Here is a 20,482-nt window from a genome sequence, read left to right as displayed (position 1 = left end):
ATTTGATAATTAAACCTTCTACTCTCCGCTGTCCATGGCCATTGACTGCAAGTCTGCTAGAAGGACTAGTCAATGAAACTTGACACCAGCACATGAAACTTGACTTCCTTCTATACATCATCTCTCAATCTCAATCTCTTCCATGAACTACAACGTTTTTTTTTTCCTGGTAAAACAGAGAGACACTGAGAAGCACTGCGATGAGAGAGCTCAGTTCTCATGTCCAGACTACACCCATAAATTACAAATAACGAAAGCAAAACAAAAAGCTGCCGCCAGCAGCACCGTCCTCTGACGGTGTCAGAACCGCGAATTGATTTGCCATCGCAGAGACGCACAACTCTGAGCTGTCCCTCACTCCATCTCACTCACTCTCACTCTCCATTGCAGCTACAGCAGCAGCAATGGTGGTCCTGCACCTGGTCCAGTCCGTTTCCATCTCTCTCGTTACCTTGAGGGAAGCAAAAAAAGATGACCTCTAACTGACCTCCCCTGCTTCCAATGAAGTTCACAGACAGTTGTTAATGGTGGAGTTGGGGGATGAGAAAGCGGATGGAATGGAAATGGAAAGCTGCGTGGATGTGGCGGCGGCGGCACCAGCGGGTTCCACGGGCTTTCTTGAACGGTTGCGTCCACGGTGCATGTGTCGCTCGCAGTACTTCTGGTCGGGGACGACGTCTCTGGAGCACCGCCACTTCTTGCCGTCCGTCCGCCTGCACCGCCCCGGCTCCGGTTCCATGTTGTTCCGGTAGTCCAAGAAGAAGCTCCCGTACCCCATCACTGCCACACAAATCCACAACCGTACAAATTAATCCAAAACAGTTCGATTTTTTTTTCTTAAAAGCCAAAAAAAAAAGAAGGGATCGATCGAAACAGGGGACATTGTTAATTGCATTATTCTTTTCTTAAACAAAGAACGAAACAGAGGATTGATGGGAACAAACGAGAGGGGTAATGGCAGTGGACGAAGGATGAGGCGGCGACGCTCTTCCAAATGGGGAGGACGAGATGGAGGGGGACAGGGAGGCCGGCGGCCATGTACTTGAAAATGAGCGCCTGGTGCTCCAGCTCCTGTAACTGCATGAAGGTGAAGGTAGGCGGCTTCGACGCGTCGGTGGGGCTTCCTCGGCCGAGCTCGAGGCCTAAACCCAGTACCAAGGGCGACGGCGCCGCCATCGTCACCAGTCCTGAAGCAGACAGGAATACCAAATACGTCACCCAACGCCGGTCGAACACGCGGCGGTCGAGGTGATTAAAAAGGACCGGCAGTACCTGCTTCGTCGGAGGCGAAGCGGGGGAGCTTGCGCGGCGGCGAGAGGAGGCTCTGATTTTGATACGGCGGCCTGGCGGAAGAGTTTGTTTCGTCCCGCTCCGGCGCCATGATCGCCTCCGCTCGTCTCGTTGATAGCGTTGGGGATTGAAAATGAAGGAGCGTGACGGCGTGCGCTGTTATTAAAGTGTGGCGCCGGCGAGGAGACAGAGGAGTCGTCTGACAAATGTCAGCGGGTACGACGGCCGATGCATGACATGTCACGCGTGTACGTTGCAAGGAAGAGGGCGGATCAGACCTACGCGTCGGCCGACGGGTGGGAGCATTTTGTATTTATTATTATTCCCTTCGAATTAGTTTACGCAATCTAATCAAGATCCGTTTTCGACCGTTTATTTTGCACATTTCGGATCCGGATTCTTTTTAAATTTATTTTACAGAATGAATGGTTCTTATACATGGATGCGGCCGCAGAGAAGTAGGCGGCGCGGCGGCGCGGCGGCGCGGCGGCGCCCATCCCGAAACCGATCACTGACGTCGCCGGGTTCAATCCCGACCTTCAAACCTACCACTTCTGCTTCTCCGCCACCAACGTCGCCGGCCGAAATTACTGCATTTTTTAACAAGTCAGTTTTTCATCGTTACAGAAACTCATTCTTTGACAACCCTTGTTTAGTCAAAGTCAAAAGATGATTACAAAATATCTGAATACCTTAGGGAGATGTTAGAATTATTGCACTAGCGTCGAAATAGCTTCTTCAAACAGTGGAAGCCTGCATCCATAGAGGATATGAAACTAAAACCTGTAAGTGTAAGGAAAGAGTAAACAGGATCATTCCAGCAAGATGAAAAAGAAAGTTTTGGAGAAATAAGACCATGTTCTTGGCAGCTAGAAATCTCCCATTTTATGGAAAATCACAAAAACTTAGTTACATATCCATCTTATACTGCATATTGAAGTTTGAATTGAACAGACAGTTATCCTTTACCTGGGCTTTCAGAAAAGCATTAAAAACAAAACCTGACACTTTGTTCTGTGATAGCGTGATGCGATTAGCCATCTGTTTTACTATATTTGACAGTTCTTGGAGATTGGGCCTGGACTGGATAACAAGAATACTGAAAGTCGCAGCACCACAAGAGGTTGCTGATATGTTATCAGTTGCTTGATTGGTGATTTGTTGCATTGAATCTTCCGAGTCGTCTTCTTCTTCTTCTTGTGATTGTTATCTTTTGGTTCTTGAAGTTAAAGTTTCAAAGTAACAGCTTGTTTTGCATCTGTTGGGTGCCATCCATTCAATGCAACAGTGGAGAGAAAAAAAACAAAGGGGCAAGCATCGTGTTTTTTTAATAAAAAGCGTCGCGACTGTAAAATAAATTATCATCTGCCATATTCCAAGTTATTATCTCTTTCCTATTTTTCACCTAAATTTTAAACCTAAGGTGCATTGTATTAACTATGTTTCATAATTATTACCGTAAAGATATTTTTTTAGTAAGATAAATTATTTGTATTTAAACGATAATTTTTTAGTTTGGTACAAGATTTTTAACAGATGTCATATGATTAAAAAATGTCAACAGTCTTACCACAATAGCCAGTAAAAATTAAGGAAGTTGCACTCTTAACTCTTGACTTCAGCTCTTAGCCTTTGATTTTCGACTTCTGATCACTCTCGACTCTTGGCTCTTGATTCCTGACTCCTGGCTCTCGACTCATGACTTCCTGCTCTTGCTCTTGACTCTCGGCTCTCGGCTCTTGGCTCTTGGCTCTTGGCTCTTAACTCTCGACTCTTGGCTCTCGGTTCTCAACACCCGACTCTCAGTTCTAACCCTTGGCTCTCGACTAGGTTCTTACACTCCCTTTGGCTAAACTGAAATGGTCTTCACTATCAGAAGTTAAAGTGACGAAACATTATTCATGGAGAACGTTGGCAACGCAACCATTATTGTGAGAATAGCAAAAAACACAGTTATTTACTTGAAACAAATGGATTGTAATGGTCATACGGCCGTGAGAAACAAGGAGAATATGGTAAATAATCTCAATCCTATAAAGATAGCCAACCCTCATGAGAAGAAGTATGTGCACATCATTCCCCAAAACCCTAATACTGATCATTTTCTTCTCAACTCCTTCAAAATCCTAACTTGAACGTCAGAGTGATAATAGTAGGAAACTTCTTAGCTGTCACTCTAACCTTTTGTCCTCCGTCTTCTCTCTTACACAAGTATTAGCAGATCTCCTTATGGACTTTTGGTAGCCTGACGACTGACGGTCAAGTCAACACCGACGTTAACTCATCGATGATTCACCCATAGCATTTCTGGACAAGATCAAATTAGCGTCGTCTGTGGGAATTCCTGAGTTAAGACTTGAACCATGAAGTTGAGATGGAAGACACCGGTGCGTCTAACGTCAACACCATGACAACTAAAGATTTCAATAAGTTGGTCGTCGTGACTGTACAAGTAGTATTGCAAGGGCAATTACATAAATCAGTGCCGCCCATAGTGCTCTTGATGGAGTCCCTATTGAATCACCGAAAGCACCACAAATACCTAACCCTAGGGCGGCCCTACCTGTTGGATCGAGATGGATATGAGAGAAGGGGGAGGGTGAATCATGTGGTTTTGAAAAACCTTTTCTTTTCTATTTTAAACTTAAGTACGCAGTGGAAAAACATGAAAACAAAAGCAAGTGAAAGCACAAGTTCAGTTTTACTTGGTTTGGAGCCTTCAGCAACTCCTACTCTAAGACCCAGGTCCCGCGGACCTATCGACGGGTAATCCACTAATAACCTCTTTCAGAACCGCTGAAAGAGGGGATTGAGTACCAAAAGAATCGGAAGAGTGTAACAAACTACACTTTTCGTATGCAGAAATTAAGTACAAAACTTTAAGCTTTGTTACCAAACACTTTTGTAGACAGTCGGCTCGAGCTCGGTGTTTGGACGGTTTCTCAGTGGTAGTCGAGCATAGTAAAGTCGCAGCAGGGCAGCAGCAGGAAGTTAGAATAGTCGGAATGCCAATCAGATGCGTAGAAACTTGTATATGAGTTGTTGAAGAATGTTTGGTCGAGATACCCTTTTAAAGAGTGTGGAAGGCGCCTTCCATAGCCTTGAAGACGCCTTCCATAGGTAAAACTTTATACTGACTTCGCTGCTCCTTATCGCTGACGAGATTTGAATTTTATCCATTGGAAGACACCTTCCATAGCACCGAAGGCACCTTCCATGAACAATATTAAAGGCGCCTTCCAATGCTTGAAGATGCCTCATGTACTGTTCACCTGAGGTCTTTTTGCTCCTTTTGTTCTACAAGTTAAGTTAGTCCAACATGACAATATCTAACTTGCAAAATAAAGTTAGCATAATAATAATATGATTAATATATGACTTAGACTTTGTCCTCCAGACCAGGATTTAGTCAGGGTCTCAATTTAAATTTCTAAAATTGACCTAAATTGGATGAACGTCTACTGTTCCTTCAATCAAAATACGTCCTCACTTAGTCACTCTCCTCCAGTGACTTATCTTCACTTACCGTGTGCCAAGTTACTTCTTTGACGTCAATCTAACCCATCAGATCTTTCTACCAGAATCGCACATCCGGACTTCCTCCTGTCAGAATTCCACATCTAGATTTTATCACTCAGAAATCGCATATTTCGACTGGACTTCCTGCCTGGTGTCAGGTCCTCTTGACCCGTTAAGTTAGTCAACCTCACACACTCGATAACAAGGTTAGATCATGATAACACCTAACTTAACTCACTAATTATTTCATCAAAACTTGAATTAAATCGTTAGTACAAATTGCACCAACACTACCAAGGGAAACACCTTCGGTAGTGATCCCCATCATCAGGGGAACATCAATGACACAAGAGGTGTCTCTGGAATCTTCTAGAGAAATCCCACATCAAAATCCCGCAAACAGGAGGAATCTACTATCAAGCAAAGCAAAAACTACTTCGGGTTCACCATTTTCCGCCGAGATCCTTCGAGATGAATTACCTTGGCATTTTTAAGTATTATAGATCGAGGAGTACAATGGAACTATTGATCAAGAAGATTACATCTATAAGTTCAAAAATGCCTCCCTATTACACTAATACACGGATGATATAAAATATCGGGTTTTCTTGACAACTCTCTCAGACCCAATACGGAGGTGGTTTAGTTGACTCCCCGCCTCCTCCATCCATACTTTTGAGGAATTTATAACCATGTTCTTGTAACATTTCGTCGCTAGCTGGAGGCATAAAAAGACTTTGCATGATATATTCACCTTTAAATAGAGGGTCAAGAAGCCGCTGAAAGATTATCTACAACGATTCAGTTAGATCACCATGGGCGCTCCATCTTAATGGTGCAATTTTTCCTAGGTCAAAGTTGATCAGTTTGGCTCAAACTTGAGTTTTGATATTTGACAATATAGGGAGATTGCAGGTGCAATTGTCCATTAGGGATAATTTTGGTGCAAGTCTTCTCTAGTCAAAGGTTAACCAGTTTTAAGTGAGAGAGTACTCAAGTAGGTCAAGGTTAACTGAATACTTGATTGGGAAATTCCTAACTGGAGGTTAGTAAAGGACAATACCAACGAGATGGTTGGTAGAAGAAGAAGAATCAAGTGGGTCAATGTTGACTGGACATTTGAAGTGAAAAGTCCTGGTGAGTGAAGTCGAATAGTGGAGAAGTCCTGTAAGTAAAGCCGGACAGTTAAGGAAAGTCTTGGTGAGTGAAGTCAAGCAGACAGGAAGTCCTAGTGAGTGAAGTCAGACAGTTGAGGAAAGTCTAAGTGAGTGAAGTCATACAGTGGGAAGTCCCGATGAATAAAACTAAGCAGTGAGAAAGTTCTGGTGAGTGAAGTCAGGTAATTAGGAAGTCATAGTGAATGAAGCTAGGTAGTGAGAAGGTCCAGGTGAGTGAAGCCAGACATTGGAAAATCTAGGTGGGTCAAAGGTTGACCGAACACCTGGTGTTTGAAAGTCCAAGTGGATCAAGGAGAATCACATGTTAGATGGTAAAGTCCTAATTGCAGTTAGGCGAGAGGAAAATGTAAGTGAGTCAAGGAGGATTGCACTTGGTGATCGAAAAGTTGACAAAGTTCAAGTGAATCAAAAGGTTGATCGAATACTTAATGGAGAAGTTCCAATAGGTCATGGTTGACCAAAGATTGGGCAAGCGAACCCAAGACTTGGATTAAGTAAGTTAGAGTTGAACAATAAATCAAGTGATCGATTGAATGCTATGCTAATCGATCAGTATCAGTTAGGCTACACCTGATCGATTGGATGCATTTTCTTCGCGATGCACAGAGGCGTTTCCAATCGATTGGGTTACGTGATCTATTGGGAGGAGTTATTTCGCAAAGCACATTGCATTGCATTGTGCTGAATTGATTGGGAAGAATCTCATTTGATTGAGGATGTCGCGAGAGGCTTAATCAATTAAGCTTGGTCGTGAGTGAACAGAAAGCTTCTAAATCGATCAGGTGATCGATTGAAGCTGCTTGATCGATTGGGTAATTGATTGGGAGAAGCTTGCGAGCAAACAGAAGGCCCATAATCAATTAGATAATTGATTAAGTGACGAAAAAAATGAGCTATTGCAAGGTTTGGATGGCAGAATGCGCACGGATCTAAAGTGGCAATCGATTGAGGGTAAAGTCAATCGATCAGGAGCCATAATCTGCAGATATAAAGGCGATGATGAAGATTTAAACATATCTCTCTTCTCTGATTCTTTCCACTAGTTCTTGAAGGTTCTGTAAGATCGAAACGTGATAGAGGGGGGGGGGGGGGGGGAATAGCACTTATGGCTATTTCTCATTCATTTAAAAACTTCGGAGTAAAACGTGTTGGAACCCCAAGGTTGTTTTGGTAAGGTTGAATTTCACCTTTTAAAGCGTACTACCGGTTGAAGATCTAGACAAAATTGGCGACTATCAGAGTGCAAAAGAACTTTGGGAAAAGTTTTTAAAGCTCCATGAAGAACCAAAAGAAGCCGCATCCAACTCCTCAATGGACACCCAGTCATCATCGGAAGAATCTGAAACCGAGGAAATCGCTGGAACAACCTTAATAGCTGAGTATCTACCAGAAGAGGAAGCAAGCTCATCCTCAATGAACATCGAAAGCACCGATGAAGGGGGAGAGTCTTCAGAAGAAAGCAGCTCAACAAGGGGAGCATCAGCAGGCGACAAGTCAGGTACGCTCCCTACCACCTGACCAAATGTTCAAATTTGTAAAGTTATTAAATAAAGACTGTTACATGTTTGAAAAAGAAAATAAAGAATTGAAATTAATTCTAGATAAATCTTATCTGGTAGAAGATTTTAAAAAATTAGAATTAGAAATTGAGAAATTGAAATTAGAAAATGATAATTTAAAAATATAAGTAAAAATTTGAAAAATCATGCATGCTCATCTAAGACCAATGTTAGAAAATTTAACAATTTAAATTGATATTTTAGATATCATAAGGGACAAATTAGGAACATTTCAAAAAGATATGTCCCTAAGAAATTCTTAGTCAATCCAGTAAGCTGGAATCTATATTGGGTTCCAAAGTCCCGTCTTACTTGAACTTGAACTAATTAGATTTAGAGCTTTCAGCGAGAAAATTAGATATTAAAATTTCTTTATGAGGCTTTGTCTAAGGAAGTGGTTGTTGCTCCAATAACCAAGAAAGTCTAGTGTCTCACCATGACTTGAAAGCCAAAATATTGAAATAAAATATTTAATTAACTTTCTGATAAAGCATTAAGGTTGAAATTTAATAATGCTTTTAAAAAGTCTTTTAAATATTTTTTTACTTAAAAATTTTTTGTGTAAAACTTTTACTTAGAAATATAAGTTAAAAGTTCTTCTGAAATTAGAAATTTCTGCTTAAATTTTAAAAAAAAATTCAAAAATGTTTTCTGCAAGATTTTCTAAGTCAGGTATAGTCTTCACCTCCTGGCCAATTGCTTAATTCGATCAATAAATTATCAAAAGACTTTTGTGAGTTAGAATTTATATTATCGAAACATTTTTGTGAATTAGAAATTCAAAATAAAACAAAGAATAGTGAAATAAAAGAAACTCTAGCAACAACTTATCGATTAAAAGATTTAGACAAGCTAACAATAGAAAATGACATGTTAGAGGAACAAATACAGATTATACAATTTTTTGCATATTCAAAATTCCCTGTTTTAGATATGAAAAATTATGATAAACTAAAATGAAAATTTAAATATCACAATATTAGAAAATTTGATCTAAATTAAAAAATTTAGACTTAGCATTTTTAGCGAGAAAATTAAACATTTAATTTCTTTATACGGCTTTGTCTAAGAAAGTGGTTGTTGCTCCAATAACCAAGAAGGTCTAGTGCCTCACCACTGCCTGGAAGCCAAGTATCGAAATAAAAAGTTGTATTGGCTAACTGAAAAAGCATTAATTTGAAATTGAATAATGCTTTAAAGAGTTACTCAATTTGTTTTAGAAAATTCTCAAAAATAATTTTTGCTTGCAAAAACTTAGTAAAATTTTTTCTTAGAAAATTCTCAAAGATTTAAGTTAGAATTTTTTTTTTGCAAATTATCTAACTTAGAATTTTTTTAAGAAACCTAGAAACTTTGTTGAAAATTATTGCAAATGTTTAAGCAAAATCATTGAAATTATTTTCAAAAATTTTCTAAATTTTAACCCTTAGATTTTTTTCTCGAAACCCCATTTTTTTATGTGATCAAAGGGGGAAAAGAAAAAAAAAAGTTTAGGGGGAGGTAGACCTACAATTTTTTCTATCTTTTTACACTTTATTGCAGTATTAGTTATTTTTTTATGTCTATTTACCCTAACTTAACTTGGGTTGCTCACATCAAAAAGGGGGAGATTGTTAAAACCCCAAGGTTATTTTGGTGTGATCAACAAGTTAAGTTAGGTCCTGTTGTGTTTTTAACCTTGTGTCTAAGTGTGCAGGAGCTTAGGAGCACAGGTACTCGAGCGGAAGACACAGCTAGCGAGAAGGATGACATGTGAGCAAGCTAACGGGCTCGGTGCGTCCGAGGGACGAGGCGCTGCGGAAGAGTACACCAGCGGACGAGAAGGAAGCGTGCGGTGGTTCCAAGGGACGAGAAGCCGGAGCGGAAGACTGCTCGAGGAGCAAAAGACGCAGCTAGCGAGAAGGTCAGCACAGGGTACGACCGAGGGACGAAAACTGCGGATGAGTACGCTGGTGGACGAGAATGAAGCACGCGACGATTCCGAGGGATGAGAAATTGGAGCGGAAGCCTGCTCGAGAAGGTCGAAAGTTGGGTTCCGGGCATCCCGGACGGGGAAAGTCAACCTCATTGACTTTTTCATCCCGGGTCTTCTGCTCCGGCTCCGTTCGCCTCAGTCTAGGTCTTCCGCTCGCTTGGGTGCCTCAGCACTCCATGAGGACGCCTCCAGCTCTACTGCGCGCACTCCCCAGCTCTTGCACCCGAGGCGCCTCCACGCTCCATGGAGGGTGCCTCAGGTACTGTTTATCCAAGGCAAATCATGCTATTTTGTCCCTGCAAGATATGTTAGTCCCCAAAATACCAAACATACCCTACAACACAAAGTTAGCACATAATAATAACATAAATATGAATATCTGACAGTCACCGGACTGTCCGGTTCTGACTTCGGATTTTTGACCAGAAACCCTAGGTCGAACCGACGCCTACTGTTCCCTCTTCAGGGGAACGCATCCTCACTTACTCCTCTCAGGAGAAGTTAACTTTTGTCAGTTCGGTCCTCCAGACCGATAGGACTTTTGCTCAGCGTCCAATGCTTCCGGTCTTTATGTTGGACGTCCGTTCCACGACCCGTCCAGTCTTCCACTTGGTTCGCGACACCAAGATTTCAACCTAGGGTTACCACCCCCTAGAATTTTACCCGAAGCTCTTGACCCGCTAAGACTTTCCGCCTAGGGTTACTACCCCCTAGGACCTAGGGTTATCACCCCCTTGGGTTTTCCCTTTGCTTAATCGCAGCTATAACTTTTCTTCACCTAGGGTTACCACCCCCTAAGATCTAGGGTTACCACCCCCTAGGACCTAGGACTACCACCCCCTAGGACTTAGGGTTACCATCCCCTAGGGTTTTTCACTTGTCTAGCCGCAGCTAGGACTTTTGCCTAAGTACACTTAGGACTTTCCTGCAAACTCATTCAAGCATTTTAGATAACAAAACAACTTAACTTTGAACCCTTTAACATAATCAAAACACAGGTTCGATCGTCGGATGCTTCCCACACCAACAAGAGGATCCCCGAAGCCTTACCATCATCCCCACGGATATGAACAAGATACCACTCCTCATGATCAAGCCAATTAAGCATCCCTCTCGAGGAAAGAAACTTGACTTTCATCCAGGTCTCCTTGAAAGGTGATCCGGGAAAAAGGAAGGAGAAAGATAATGGAATGGATCTCTGAGGAACTGTGAACATAATCTTAGAGGGGCCAACCAATGGAGATTCCATACAAGTTCAGAAAGCCCATGGTCAAAAATTGGAAAGCTACGAAGTAATTATCAGCCGAGGAAGCGAGAAAGGTGCTGGAACCCCAAGGTTGTTTTGATGTGATCAACAAGTTAAGTTAGGTCCTGTCGTATTTTAACCTTGTGTTTAAGTGTGCAAGAACTTAGGAGCACGGGGATTCGAGCAAAAGACGTAGCTCGTAAGAAGGACGGCATGGGAGGGAGCCAACGGGCTCGGTGCATCTGAGGTACGAGGTGCTGTGGAAGAGTATGCGGGCGGATGAGAAGGAGGCGTGCGACATTTCCGAGGGACGAGAAGCCGGAGCGGAAGGTTGCTCGAGAAGGCCGAAATTGGGTTCGGGTGAGCCTTATTTCGGTTGGCCGAAATCACCCAAGCGAGCGAAGCCGGAGCGGAAGACCCGGACTGAGGCGAGCAGCACCGGAGCAGAGGGACCGGACCAAAAGTCAACATTATTGACTTTAGTGGTCCGGGCACCCGGAATTGAGCTTTGACCAGGATCGCATCAAACACAATCCGTTGTGAAGGGGATAAAAGTTTATCCTCTCCCAGGCGCCTGGAACCCTTCCAGGCGCCCCGACCAAGGCTATAAATACAGCCTTGATCCAGAAACTTCAAAAAAATTCCAAGCATTAGCATTCCAACACTTGAACACTTTCTTTTAGAGTTGATCTTCTATTTCTTGTACGTCATTGCTGTAAGAGGCTTCTCCGCCTGAAGGAGATACTAGTGCGACACTTTACTTGGATTAACAACCTCCCTGGTTGTAACCAAGTAAACATCTTGTGTCTCTTCTTTTCTATTTTAATTTATTGCTTTTTATGCAAGTGTCCTTTTGAAAAGTCGAGAAGGGTCTCTTTTTGTATTGGCAGACTATTCAAACTCCCTTCTAGCCGACCGACTCAATCCAACAAATGGTATTAGAGTGAGGATGGTTCAGGAGGACTAACCGCCGATTGAAGCAAAGACGATGGCCGGACTGAGCATATACCCGCCGAAGTTCGAAGGGGAATTCGCTACCTGGAAAAAGTGAATGCAGGTATTTTTCAAAACTGACTTTGAATTACTTCTTATAATGGAATTTGGTTTTGTAGCACCGGAGGGTAAAGAAAAATATCAATGGACTAAGGAGGAGCAGGTCGACTACATGGCAAACGGCAAAGCGGAGTACCATCTGCTGAGCATTCTTCCACCACAAGAAGTCAACCGAATCGGTAACTACGACTCCGTGAAGGAACTTTGGGAGAAGTTCCTTGAGCTGCACGAAGGGACGCCTAAAGCCAAGCTCACAAGACAAGATCTACTTCACAACTGGCTCACCAACCTGCGACTTGGAGAAGACGAAACAACTGCGCATCTGCACTCGAGAGTTAAAGAGCTTATCACCAAACTTTCAAATCTCGGAGAAAAGGTAAGTAACTGAGATTCACTAAGGTACGCACTAAATTCTTTTCCTAGAAATACAAAATGGGCATCACTAGTAGATACTTTTTATATTTCTAAAGATTTAGAAAAAATTACTTTAGAAGAATTATTCTCGACATTTGAAGTGCATGAATCAAGATGTGCAGGTACGAAGGAGCCCAAGCACAACGTCATCCTCAAAGTATCGAGAGACGAACCTGAGTCAGAGTCCTCTCTCGACGACGAGGAAATGGTTATCATGGTAAGACGTTTCAAGAAACTTTGTAAATCTAAAACTATTAACCATCCGTAGGGTAGAAAGAAAAAGACAATCTGCTGCTACCACTGCAACGAAGAAGGGCACGTCAAGGACAACTGCTCCAAGTTGAGGAATAAGGACAAGGACAAAGGTAAGAAGTCTGTCCAAAAACACAAGGTCTTAAAGGCGATGTGGGACGATACGTCGTCCGAATCGGAAGTCGAGGCCTTCTCCGGACGTGCACTAATGGCAAGTCATCAAGACGACGATTGCGAGTCAAGCTCTTCTGAAATGAACATCGAGAGCATCGATGAAGGGGGAGCTACGTCGGAAGATAGCAGCAGTTCAGTGGGAGACACGAACAATGAGATCGACAAGGTAAGTCAAATACGATCTCTTCCTCCCGATAAACTATTTAAGTTTATTAAACTGTTAACTAAGGATTGTTGTAAATTAGAAAAAGAAATTAAAATTTTTAAAGTAATACTAGCTAAATCTTGCCCTTTAGAAGAGTTAGACAAATTAAAATTAGAAAATGATAATTTAAAAATAAGAATAAATAACTTGAAAAATCGTGCATGCTCATCTAATGCAAATGTTAGAAAATTTAATAATCTAAATTGGTATTTTAGATACAACAAGGGACAAATTAGGAATATCTCAAAAAGGTATGTCCCTAAGAAATTTTTAGTCAATCCAGTAGGCTGGAACCTATATTGGGTTCCAAAGTCCTGTTTAACTTGAATTGTTAATTAGATTTAGAGCTTTCAGTGAGAAAATTAGACATTAAATTTCTTTATAAGGCTTTGTCTAAGAAAGTAGTTGTTGCTCTAATAACCAAGAAGACCTAGTACCTCGCCATTGCCTGGAAGCCAAAATATTGAAATAAAATATTTAATTAACTTTCTGATAAAGCATTAAGATTGAAATTTAATAATACTTTAAAAAAGTTTTTCAAACATTATTTTGGAAATTTTTCAAAAATATTCTTTTTATACTTAGAAAATTTTTCTTGCGTAAAATTTTTACTTAGAAAAATTCTCAAAAATTATTGCCTAAGTTAAAATCTCTTCTGAAATTGTTGCTTTTTTTTTTTTTTTTACCTAAAGTTTTTACTTAGAAAATTCTCAAAGATTTAAGTTAGAAAATCATTTTTCAAAAAATATTTCTTTTGCAAATTATCTAACTTAGAATTTTGTTTAATTTAGAATTTTTTTAAGAAACTTAGAAACTTTGTTAAAAAAAAATTATTGCAAATTTTTAAGTAAAATCAAAATAATTTTTCAAAATTTCAACATTATTACCCTTAGAGTTTTCTTTGAACCTCAATTTTTTATGTGATAAAAGGAGGAGAAGGAAAAATATAAGTCTAGGGGGAGATAGACCAAAATTTTCTATCTTTTTGTTTATAAGTCTAGGGGAGGTAGACCAAAATTTTCTATCTTTTTGCACTCTATTGCAATATTAGATATTTTATTTTTATGTCTATTTACCCTAGCTTAACTTGGGTTGCTCACATCAAAAAAAGGAGAGATTGTTGGAACCCTAAGGTTGTTTTGATGTGATCAACAAGTTAAGTTAGGTCCTGTCATGTTTTAACATTGTGTCTAAGTATGCAGGAGCTTAGGAGCACGGGGAGTCGAGCAAAAGACGCAACTAGCGAGAAGGACGGCACGGGAGGGAGCCGACGGGCTCGGTGCGTTCGAGGTACGAGGCACTGTGGAAGAGTACGCGGGCGGATGAGAAGGAGGCACGCGACATTTCCGAGGGACGAGAAGCCAGAGCGGAACGTTGCTCGAGAAGGCCGAACTTAGGTTCGGGTGAGCCTTATTTCGGTTGGCCGAAATCATCCAAGCGAGCAGAGCCGGAGAGGAAGACTCGGACTGAGGCGAGCAGCACCGGAGCAGAGGGACCGGACCAAAAATCAACCTTGTTGACTTTAGTGGTTCAGGGGCCTGGAACCATTCCTGAGGCCCGGATTTTCCGGGCGCCCGGAGCCATTCCGAGCGCTCGGAGTTGAGCTTTGACCAAGATCACGTCAAACGTGATCCGTTACGAAGGGGATAAAAGTTTATCCCCTCCCAGGCACTTGGAACCCTTCCAAGCGTCCCGACCAAGGCTATAAATACAGCCTTGGTCCAGAAGCTTCAAAAAAATTCCAAGCATTAACATTCCAACACTTGTACGCTTTCTTTTAAAGTTGAGCTTCTATTTCTTGTACGTCATTGTTGTAAGAGGTTTCTCCGCCTGAAGGAGATACTAGTGTGATACTTTCCTTGGATTAACAACCTCCCCGGTTGTAACCAAGTAAACATCTTGTGCCTCTTCTTTTCTGTTTTAATTTATTGCTTTTTATGCAAGTGTCCTTTTGAAAAGTTGAGAAGGGTCTCTTTTTGTATTGGCAAACTATTCAAACCCCCTTCTAGCCGGCCGACTCGATTCAACAAAAGGCCCCTTAATTAGCTTTGGACCTAAGGATCTAAAAGGGGTCGAGACTCCTCATGATGACACTAATGATCCAGGCTCAGATCGCTAATTACATGGTGAAAAGGTTGTTTGTGGACACCGATAGCTCCGTTAACAACATCTTCAAAGGGGCTTTGGATCAATTACAACTAGACGAGAAAGAACTATGTCCAATAAACACCTCCCTGTACAGATTCAAGGGGCACGAAGTACAACCCATGGGCCAAATCACTCTTTCCCTTTCTTTGGAAGGAGAACCCACATTAAGAACAAGGCGGTCACCTTTTCTCATCGTGAACATGGATTCCACATACAATGTGATATTGGGGAGACTAGCACTAACCGTATTTCAAGCGATGGCGTCTACCTTCCACTAGAAGCTCAAATTCCTAGTGGAAGATCGAATCGGGGAGGCAAAGGGGGATTAGTTGGCAGCTAGAAAGTGTTATGTCAATGTTATCAAGGTCGACTCATGTAAAATTTCACGGCTAAAGGGGGCCTCGGTATAAGTCGTTTAAGAAGTACACATGTCCCACCTGGTTGAGGATAAATCGGATGTACGGATTCATCCCCACTTATCAGACGAAAACACCCGAGTAGTGATGTAGGCACAACTCATGTTGAAGCCTAATATGAATTTTTTAATTTTAAATGATCATAACTTTTGACTGGAGACTCAGAATTAGGCTTTGTCTATCGCCATATGTGCAGAATTTAAAATCATATGTTTGTTATATGTGAAATTGTAATCGCCAAATTTCAGTCCCAAATTTCACCATTTAAACCCTTTTCGGGACCTTTTTTTGTTAGTTATTTCCATTTTTGGGATATTTAGGTTAATTTTAGTATTCCTGGTATTTATTAGAGAGGATTTGTTTTGATTCGCATGCTAATTTGAGTTAAGATTATTCAATTAATTGTTGGACTCCGTGATTATTTTGATATGATCAACCAAGTTAGGTTAGGTCCTATTTGTTATTTGATCCCTGTGTCTAAGTGTGCAGGAGCTTAGGAGCACAGGAAGTCGAGCGGAAGACGCAGCTAGCAAGAAGGACGTCACGGGAAGGGAGTCGACGGGCTCGGTGCGTCCGAAGGACGAAAGAGCTGCGGAAGAGTACACCGGTGGGCGAGAAGAACGTGCACAGTGTTCGAAGGACGAGAAGTCGGGACGGAAGTCTACTCGAGGAGAAGGTCGAAAATTAGGTTCGGGTGAGTCCTATTTCGGTTGGCAGGAATCACCCAAACACGTGAAGCTTCATAAGTCAAAACAAAGGAGAAAGCAAGTTGAAAATCAAGCTCAAGGCGCCTTCATCAAGTATCGGAGGCGCCTCCACCTTGGAGGCGCTTTCATGCTTGTTTGAGACGCCTCAGCCCTGGTCAAAATGACCATTGTTGACCAGATAGAGTTCTATCCATTCACCCGAGTTGAGGCGCTTTGGACCTCAATTGGAGGCGCCTTCGACCTACGGGATAGACTTTCCAGGGGCTATAAAAAAGGACCCCTGGACCTAGGAATGATGATTAATCAGGTATTCAACTTTGTATTCATTTCTAGTAATAATTCTGAGCTTCTAGTGTGTAAAAGACTTCTCCACCTTCAGATAAGGAGATCGTTCAGAGCTTTTTCTACTGTCATGGATTAACAACCCCCTGGGTTGTAACCAAGTAAATTGCTGAGTCTTTTTCTTTTAGTTTACTTTATTACTGTTGCATTTTCTTTTGAGTTAAAAGTCTTGAGGAGGGTATACTCTTTTATTTCTCAAGCAATTCATCCCCCTCTTGTCGGTCCCGCTACACCAACATTAATCACTTTCCTTTTCGGATAAAACTCTATTTCCTTTCTTTACAAAATTAGAATTAAGATATGTTAATTGTAATTTCTTTTCTTTTTAGGAAAAAGATTTATTTCCTTTCTCTACATATTAGAATTAAGATATGTTAATTGTAAATCTTTTTTTCCTTATTTAGGTCTTAGGTTATGGTCCATATAAGAGTCATGTTTAGATGTCGAGGGATTAACCCTCTAATTTTAATAAAAATTTTCCTTTTTGGAGGTTCCTCTTTTGTCTTCTCCTCAATTCCCCTCTTCTCGTTAGTCCGCAGGATAATTGCTATACCGCCCGACGTAAAGTAGCTAGTGACTTTCATCCAGAGCTAAAGTAAGAATTGATTGCGTGCCTCTCACACAATCATGATGTCTTCGCCTGGTCTTCTAGAGAGGTCACGAGAGTCTCCTTGACAGTGATGACTCACCGATTGAACATACTCTCGGATGCCCGCCCCGTCCAGCAAAAGAAATAGAATTTTTTGCTCGAACAAAAACATTTGATCCAAGCAGAGATCAAGAAACTAAAGGAGTCGGGATACATCCGGGAAGTCTAATTCCCGATTTGGTTGGCCAACGCGGTGTTAGTGTCCAAACCAAGGGCAAGTGGATGGTCTGTATCAACTTTCAAGATATCAACAAAGTTTGTCCAAAAGATTATTACCCCTGCCTCGAACTGCCTTGAATTAACTAGTTGGTAAACTCAACAGCCAGATGTGAGTTAATATGAATGTTAAACACATATTATGGGTACCATCAAATCCCTTTTCTAGGAAGGATTAGGAAAAAGTTAACTTCATCACTTCTGTCGGTACTTTTTGTTATATAATTATATTGTTTAGACTAAAGAATACAGTAGCTATATATTAACGGCTAATGGATTGAGTGTTTGAACATAAAATCGGGAAGAACATTGAACTATACATAAATGACATCCTAATCAAAACTACCCGACCGGGAGCTTGATTGCGGACATCGAAGAAATGTGAGACACTCTAAGGCGATTCGGGCTCAAACTTAATCCGAGTAAATGCAGTGGAAAGTTCCTTGGGTACTTGGTGACTGAAAGAGGAATCAAGCCTAATTTCGAGAAGATCCAAGCCCTCCAAAGCATGCGGCCCCCTCACAACCTCAAGGAAGTACAAAGATTAATAGGCCACATCATGGTTTTGTCCAAGTTCATTTCCCACTCCGTAGATCGAAGTTTGCCCTTCATCAAAGTGTTGAAAAAGGCTTCCAAATTCAAGTGAGATGAAAAATGTGACAATGCCTTTACGGAATTGAAGGAATATTTGGCCCGCCTACCACTTGTTGTTGAATTGATAGCCAGAAAAAAGCTATGGGTTTATCTGTCAGGCTCAGGAGGAGTTGTCACCATGGTATTGCTATAGCAGGAAGACAACATCCAACATCTGGTTTGCTTCTTCAATCATTTGTTAAAAAAGTAGAAAGAAGATACATTAACTTAGATAAATTAGCACTCATGCTGACTCTCACAACCCATCAACCGAGATCATACTTCATGGTTCTCACCAACAGTAGTTTGGGTTGCGTATTAAAGAATCTCGAGATCTTCGACAAATTGATCAAATGGACTATTGAACTAAGTGAATATAACATTCAATATCAACGACGAATGACTATCAAAGCTAAGGCCTTAAGGCCGATTTCCTCCCTAAAGTTCCTAACCAAGAGAGCAAAGGAGTCTGGAAAATATATGTGGCTAGAGCATCCGCTCAACAAGACAGCGGAGTCAGGATCCTATTAATTTCTCCCTGAGATGATGTGCTCCAACTCTCCATATGACTGAACTTCTGAGCCTCCAATAATGAGGTTGAATATGAAGTTCTATTGGTAGGACTCCAAGCCGCCAAATAAGTCGGGGCATCCCGAGTGGTCATCCACTCAGATTCCCAACTAGCTGCACAACAACTAGCTGAGAACTTTGAGATACGAAATGACTAGCTGTGGCATTAATCAAAGCTCTTCGAAAAACTTATGGTTCCAGCAAGTCAACGTATGCAAGATTCCCTAAGCCAAAAATCAAAGAACGGATGCATTAGCCAAGATAGCAAGCACAATGACCACCTGCACTCCTGATAATTTGGTAACGCAAATCTTGTTGTGGCTCAAATTGACCAAATTCTAAATTAGTATACACCTGTCGATTGGAGATCACCTCTCATTGATTATTTGGAGTGAGAAATTTTACCCTCAGATTATGAGAAGGTCCGACTACTTAAAAGGAAGACCCCTCAATTCACTCTAATCTAGGACATATTGTACCATTGGTCTTTTTCTCGTCCTCTCCTCAAATGTCTTGGTCTCGATGATGCTAACTATGTCATGAGGAAAACCCATGAAGGCATTTGCAGAAATGATATCGGAGGGTGGACCCTTAATCTAAAGGCACTACTAGCTAGATACTTTTGGCCAATGCTACAAGCCGATACTACTCAGTTTATTGCTTCATGCCTTTACTGCCAAAAGCATCAAAATATCTCCCACAACCCGACCACACTCTTGAAAACTTCTATAGTATTTTTTCCTTTTGATTAGTGGGGTATGGACATTGTGGATCTTGTCTTGATTGGACTCTAACAGAAGAAGTTTCTTTTGGTAGCTATGAATTACTTTTCTAAGTGTGTTGATGAAACCCTCTTGACCCGAATTATGGAAGGCGTTGTACAAAAGTTTATATGGCAGTATATAGTTTGTTAATTTGGGATACCTCACAAGCTCGTCTTCGATAACAGGCGACAATTTAGAGTTATCAACTGAAGGAGTGGTGTGAAGGGATGTACATTTAGCAAGTCTTCACCTCAGTAGCTTACCCACAAAGCAATGGGCAAGTGGAAGTGATTAATCGAAAGATAGTGTGGGGACTCAAAATTAAATTGAACCACGTTGGAGGCAGCTTGGTCAACGAATTGCCAAGCATTATTTGGACTTATTGGACTACTCCTTAAGAAAGTACGAGAATGACCTCTTTTCACCTAGTCTACGACAGAGAAGCAATTGTCCCGGTAGAAGTGGGCGAAGAATCTACCTGGAAAACCTCATATGGATAAAAAAATACGGATCTTCGACAAGCTGGATCTACAATGGGAGGGACCATTCCAAGAGAAAAATAACTCGATCACCCCAAGAATGCTAACCACTTGAAACCCTACCATGCTTGAAGAGCTTCACTAGTATCTTATAGGATATCTCCTTTTTTTAGTCTTCTTTTTGCAAAGTTCTATATTGTTTCCTCTTTTCCATGCAAACAAACTTTTTCCCAAAAGATTTGAGGCATGGTTGCCCCAAACTCCTTGACTCGGACATAGTCGAGCCAAGATTCATGTAGCTGTGATATCAACTTCCTCCTCGAGGGAACATATATAGTATCGCCCGTGTCCTTTTCAGGGCCCCAATTCCCTAATTCGGACATAGTCGGGTCAAGATCCATGTGGCTACAATATCAACTTCCTTCGATGGGAAACATATATTGTATCACCCGTGTCTTTTTCAGGACACAAACTCTCTAACTCGGACATAGTCGAGCCAAGATTCATGTGGTTGTGATATCAATTTCTTCTGTGCAGGGAACATATATCGTGTTTCCCATATCCTTTTCAGAACCCAAACTCCCTGATTCAGACATAGTCGGGTCGAGATCCTTATGGTTGTGATATCAACTTCCTCCATACGAGGAAGATATATTATATCGTTCATATTCTTTTCAGGGCCAAAACCACTCG

At 41.4% G+C, this 20,482-nt stretch overlaps 1 protein-coding gene across 2 annotated transcripts; it reads right to left on the bottom strand.

Moving 5' to 3' along the window:
• Positions 1 to 66: 66 nt before the first annotated feature.
• Positions 67 to 1,469, bottom strand: LOC121976490 (growth-regulating factor 12-like). Of its 2 annotated transcripts, none has more exons than XM_042528669.1 (3): positions 1,273 to 1,469; positions 924 to 1,187; positions 67 to 780 (listed from the first exon to the last, which is right to left on the bottom strand). In XM_042528669.1, exons 1-3 carry the CDS (start codon positions 1,379 to 1,381, stop codon positions 509 to 511), a joined length of 645 nt encoding a protein of 214 aa, XP_042384603.1. In that variant the 5' UTR covers positions 1,382 to 1,469; the 3' UTR covers positions 67 to 508. The 2 variants fall into 2 exon arrangements, with proteins under 2 accessions (XP_042384603.1, XP_042384604.1); XM_042528670.1 differs by having other exon boundaries at positions 945 to 1,187; positions 1,273 to 1,459.
• Between the last annotated feature and the right edge of the window lie 19,013 nt (positions 1,470 to 20,482).

The sequence above is a fragment of the Zingiber officinale genome, chromosome 4B, assembly GCF_018446385.1.
Source record: "Zingiber officinale cultivar Zhangliang chromosome 4B, Zo_v1.1, whole genome shotgun sequence".
NCBI lineage: Eukaryota > Viridiplantae > Streptophyta > Magnoliopsida > Zingiberales > Zingiberaceae > Zingiber > Zingiber officinale.
Note: the sequence above shows the minus strand (reverse complement) of the source record. Positions and strands in the feature narration are given on the sequence as shown.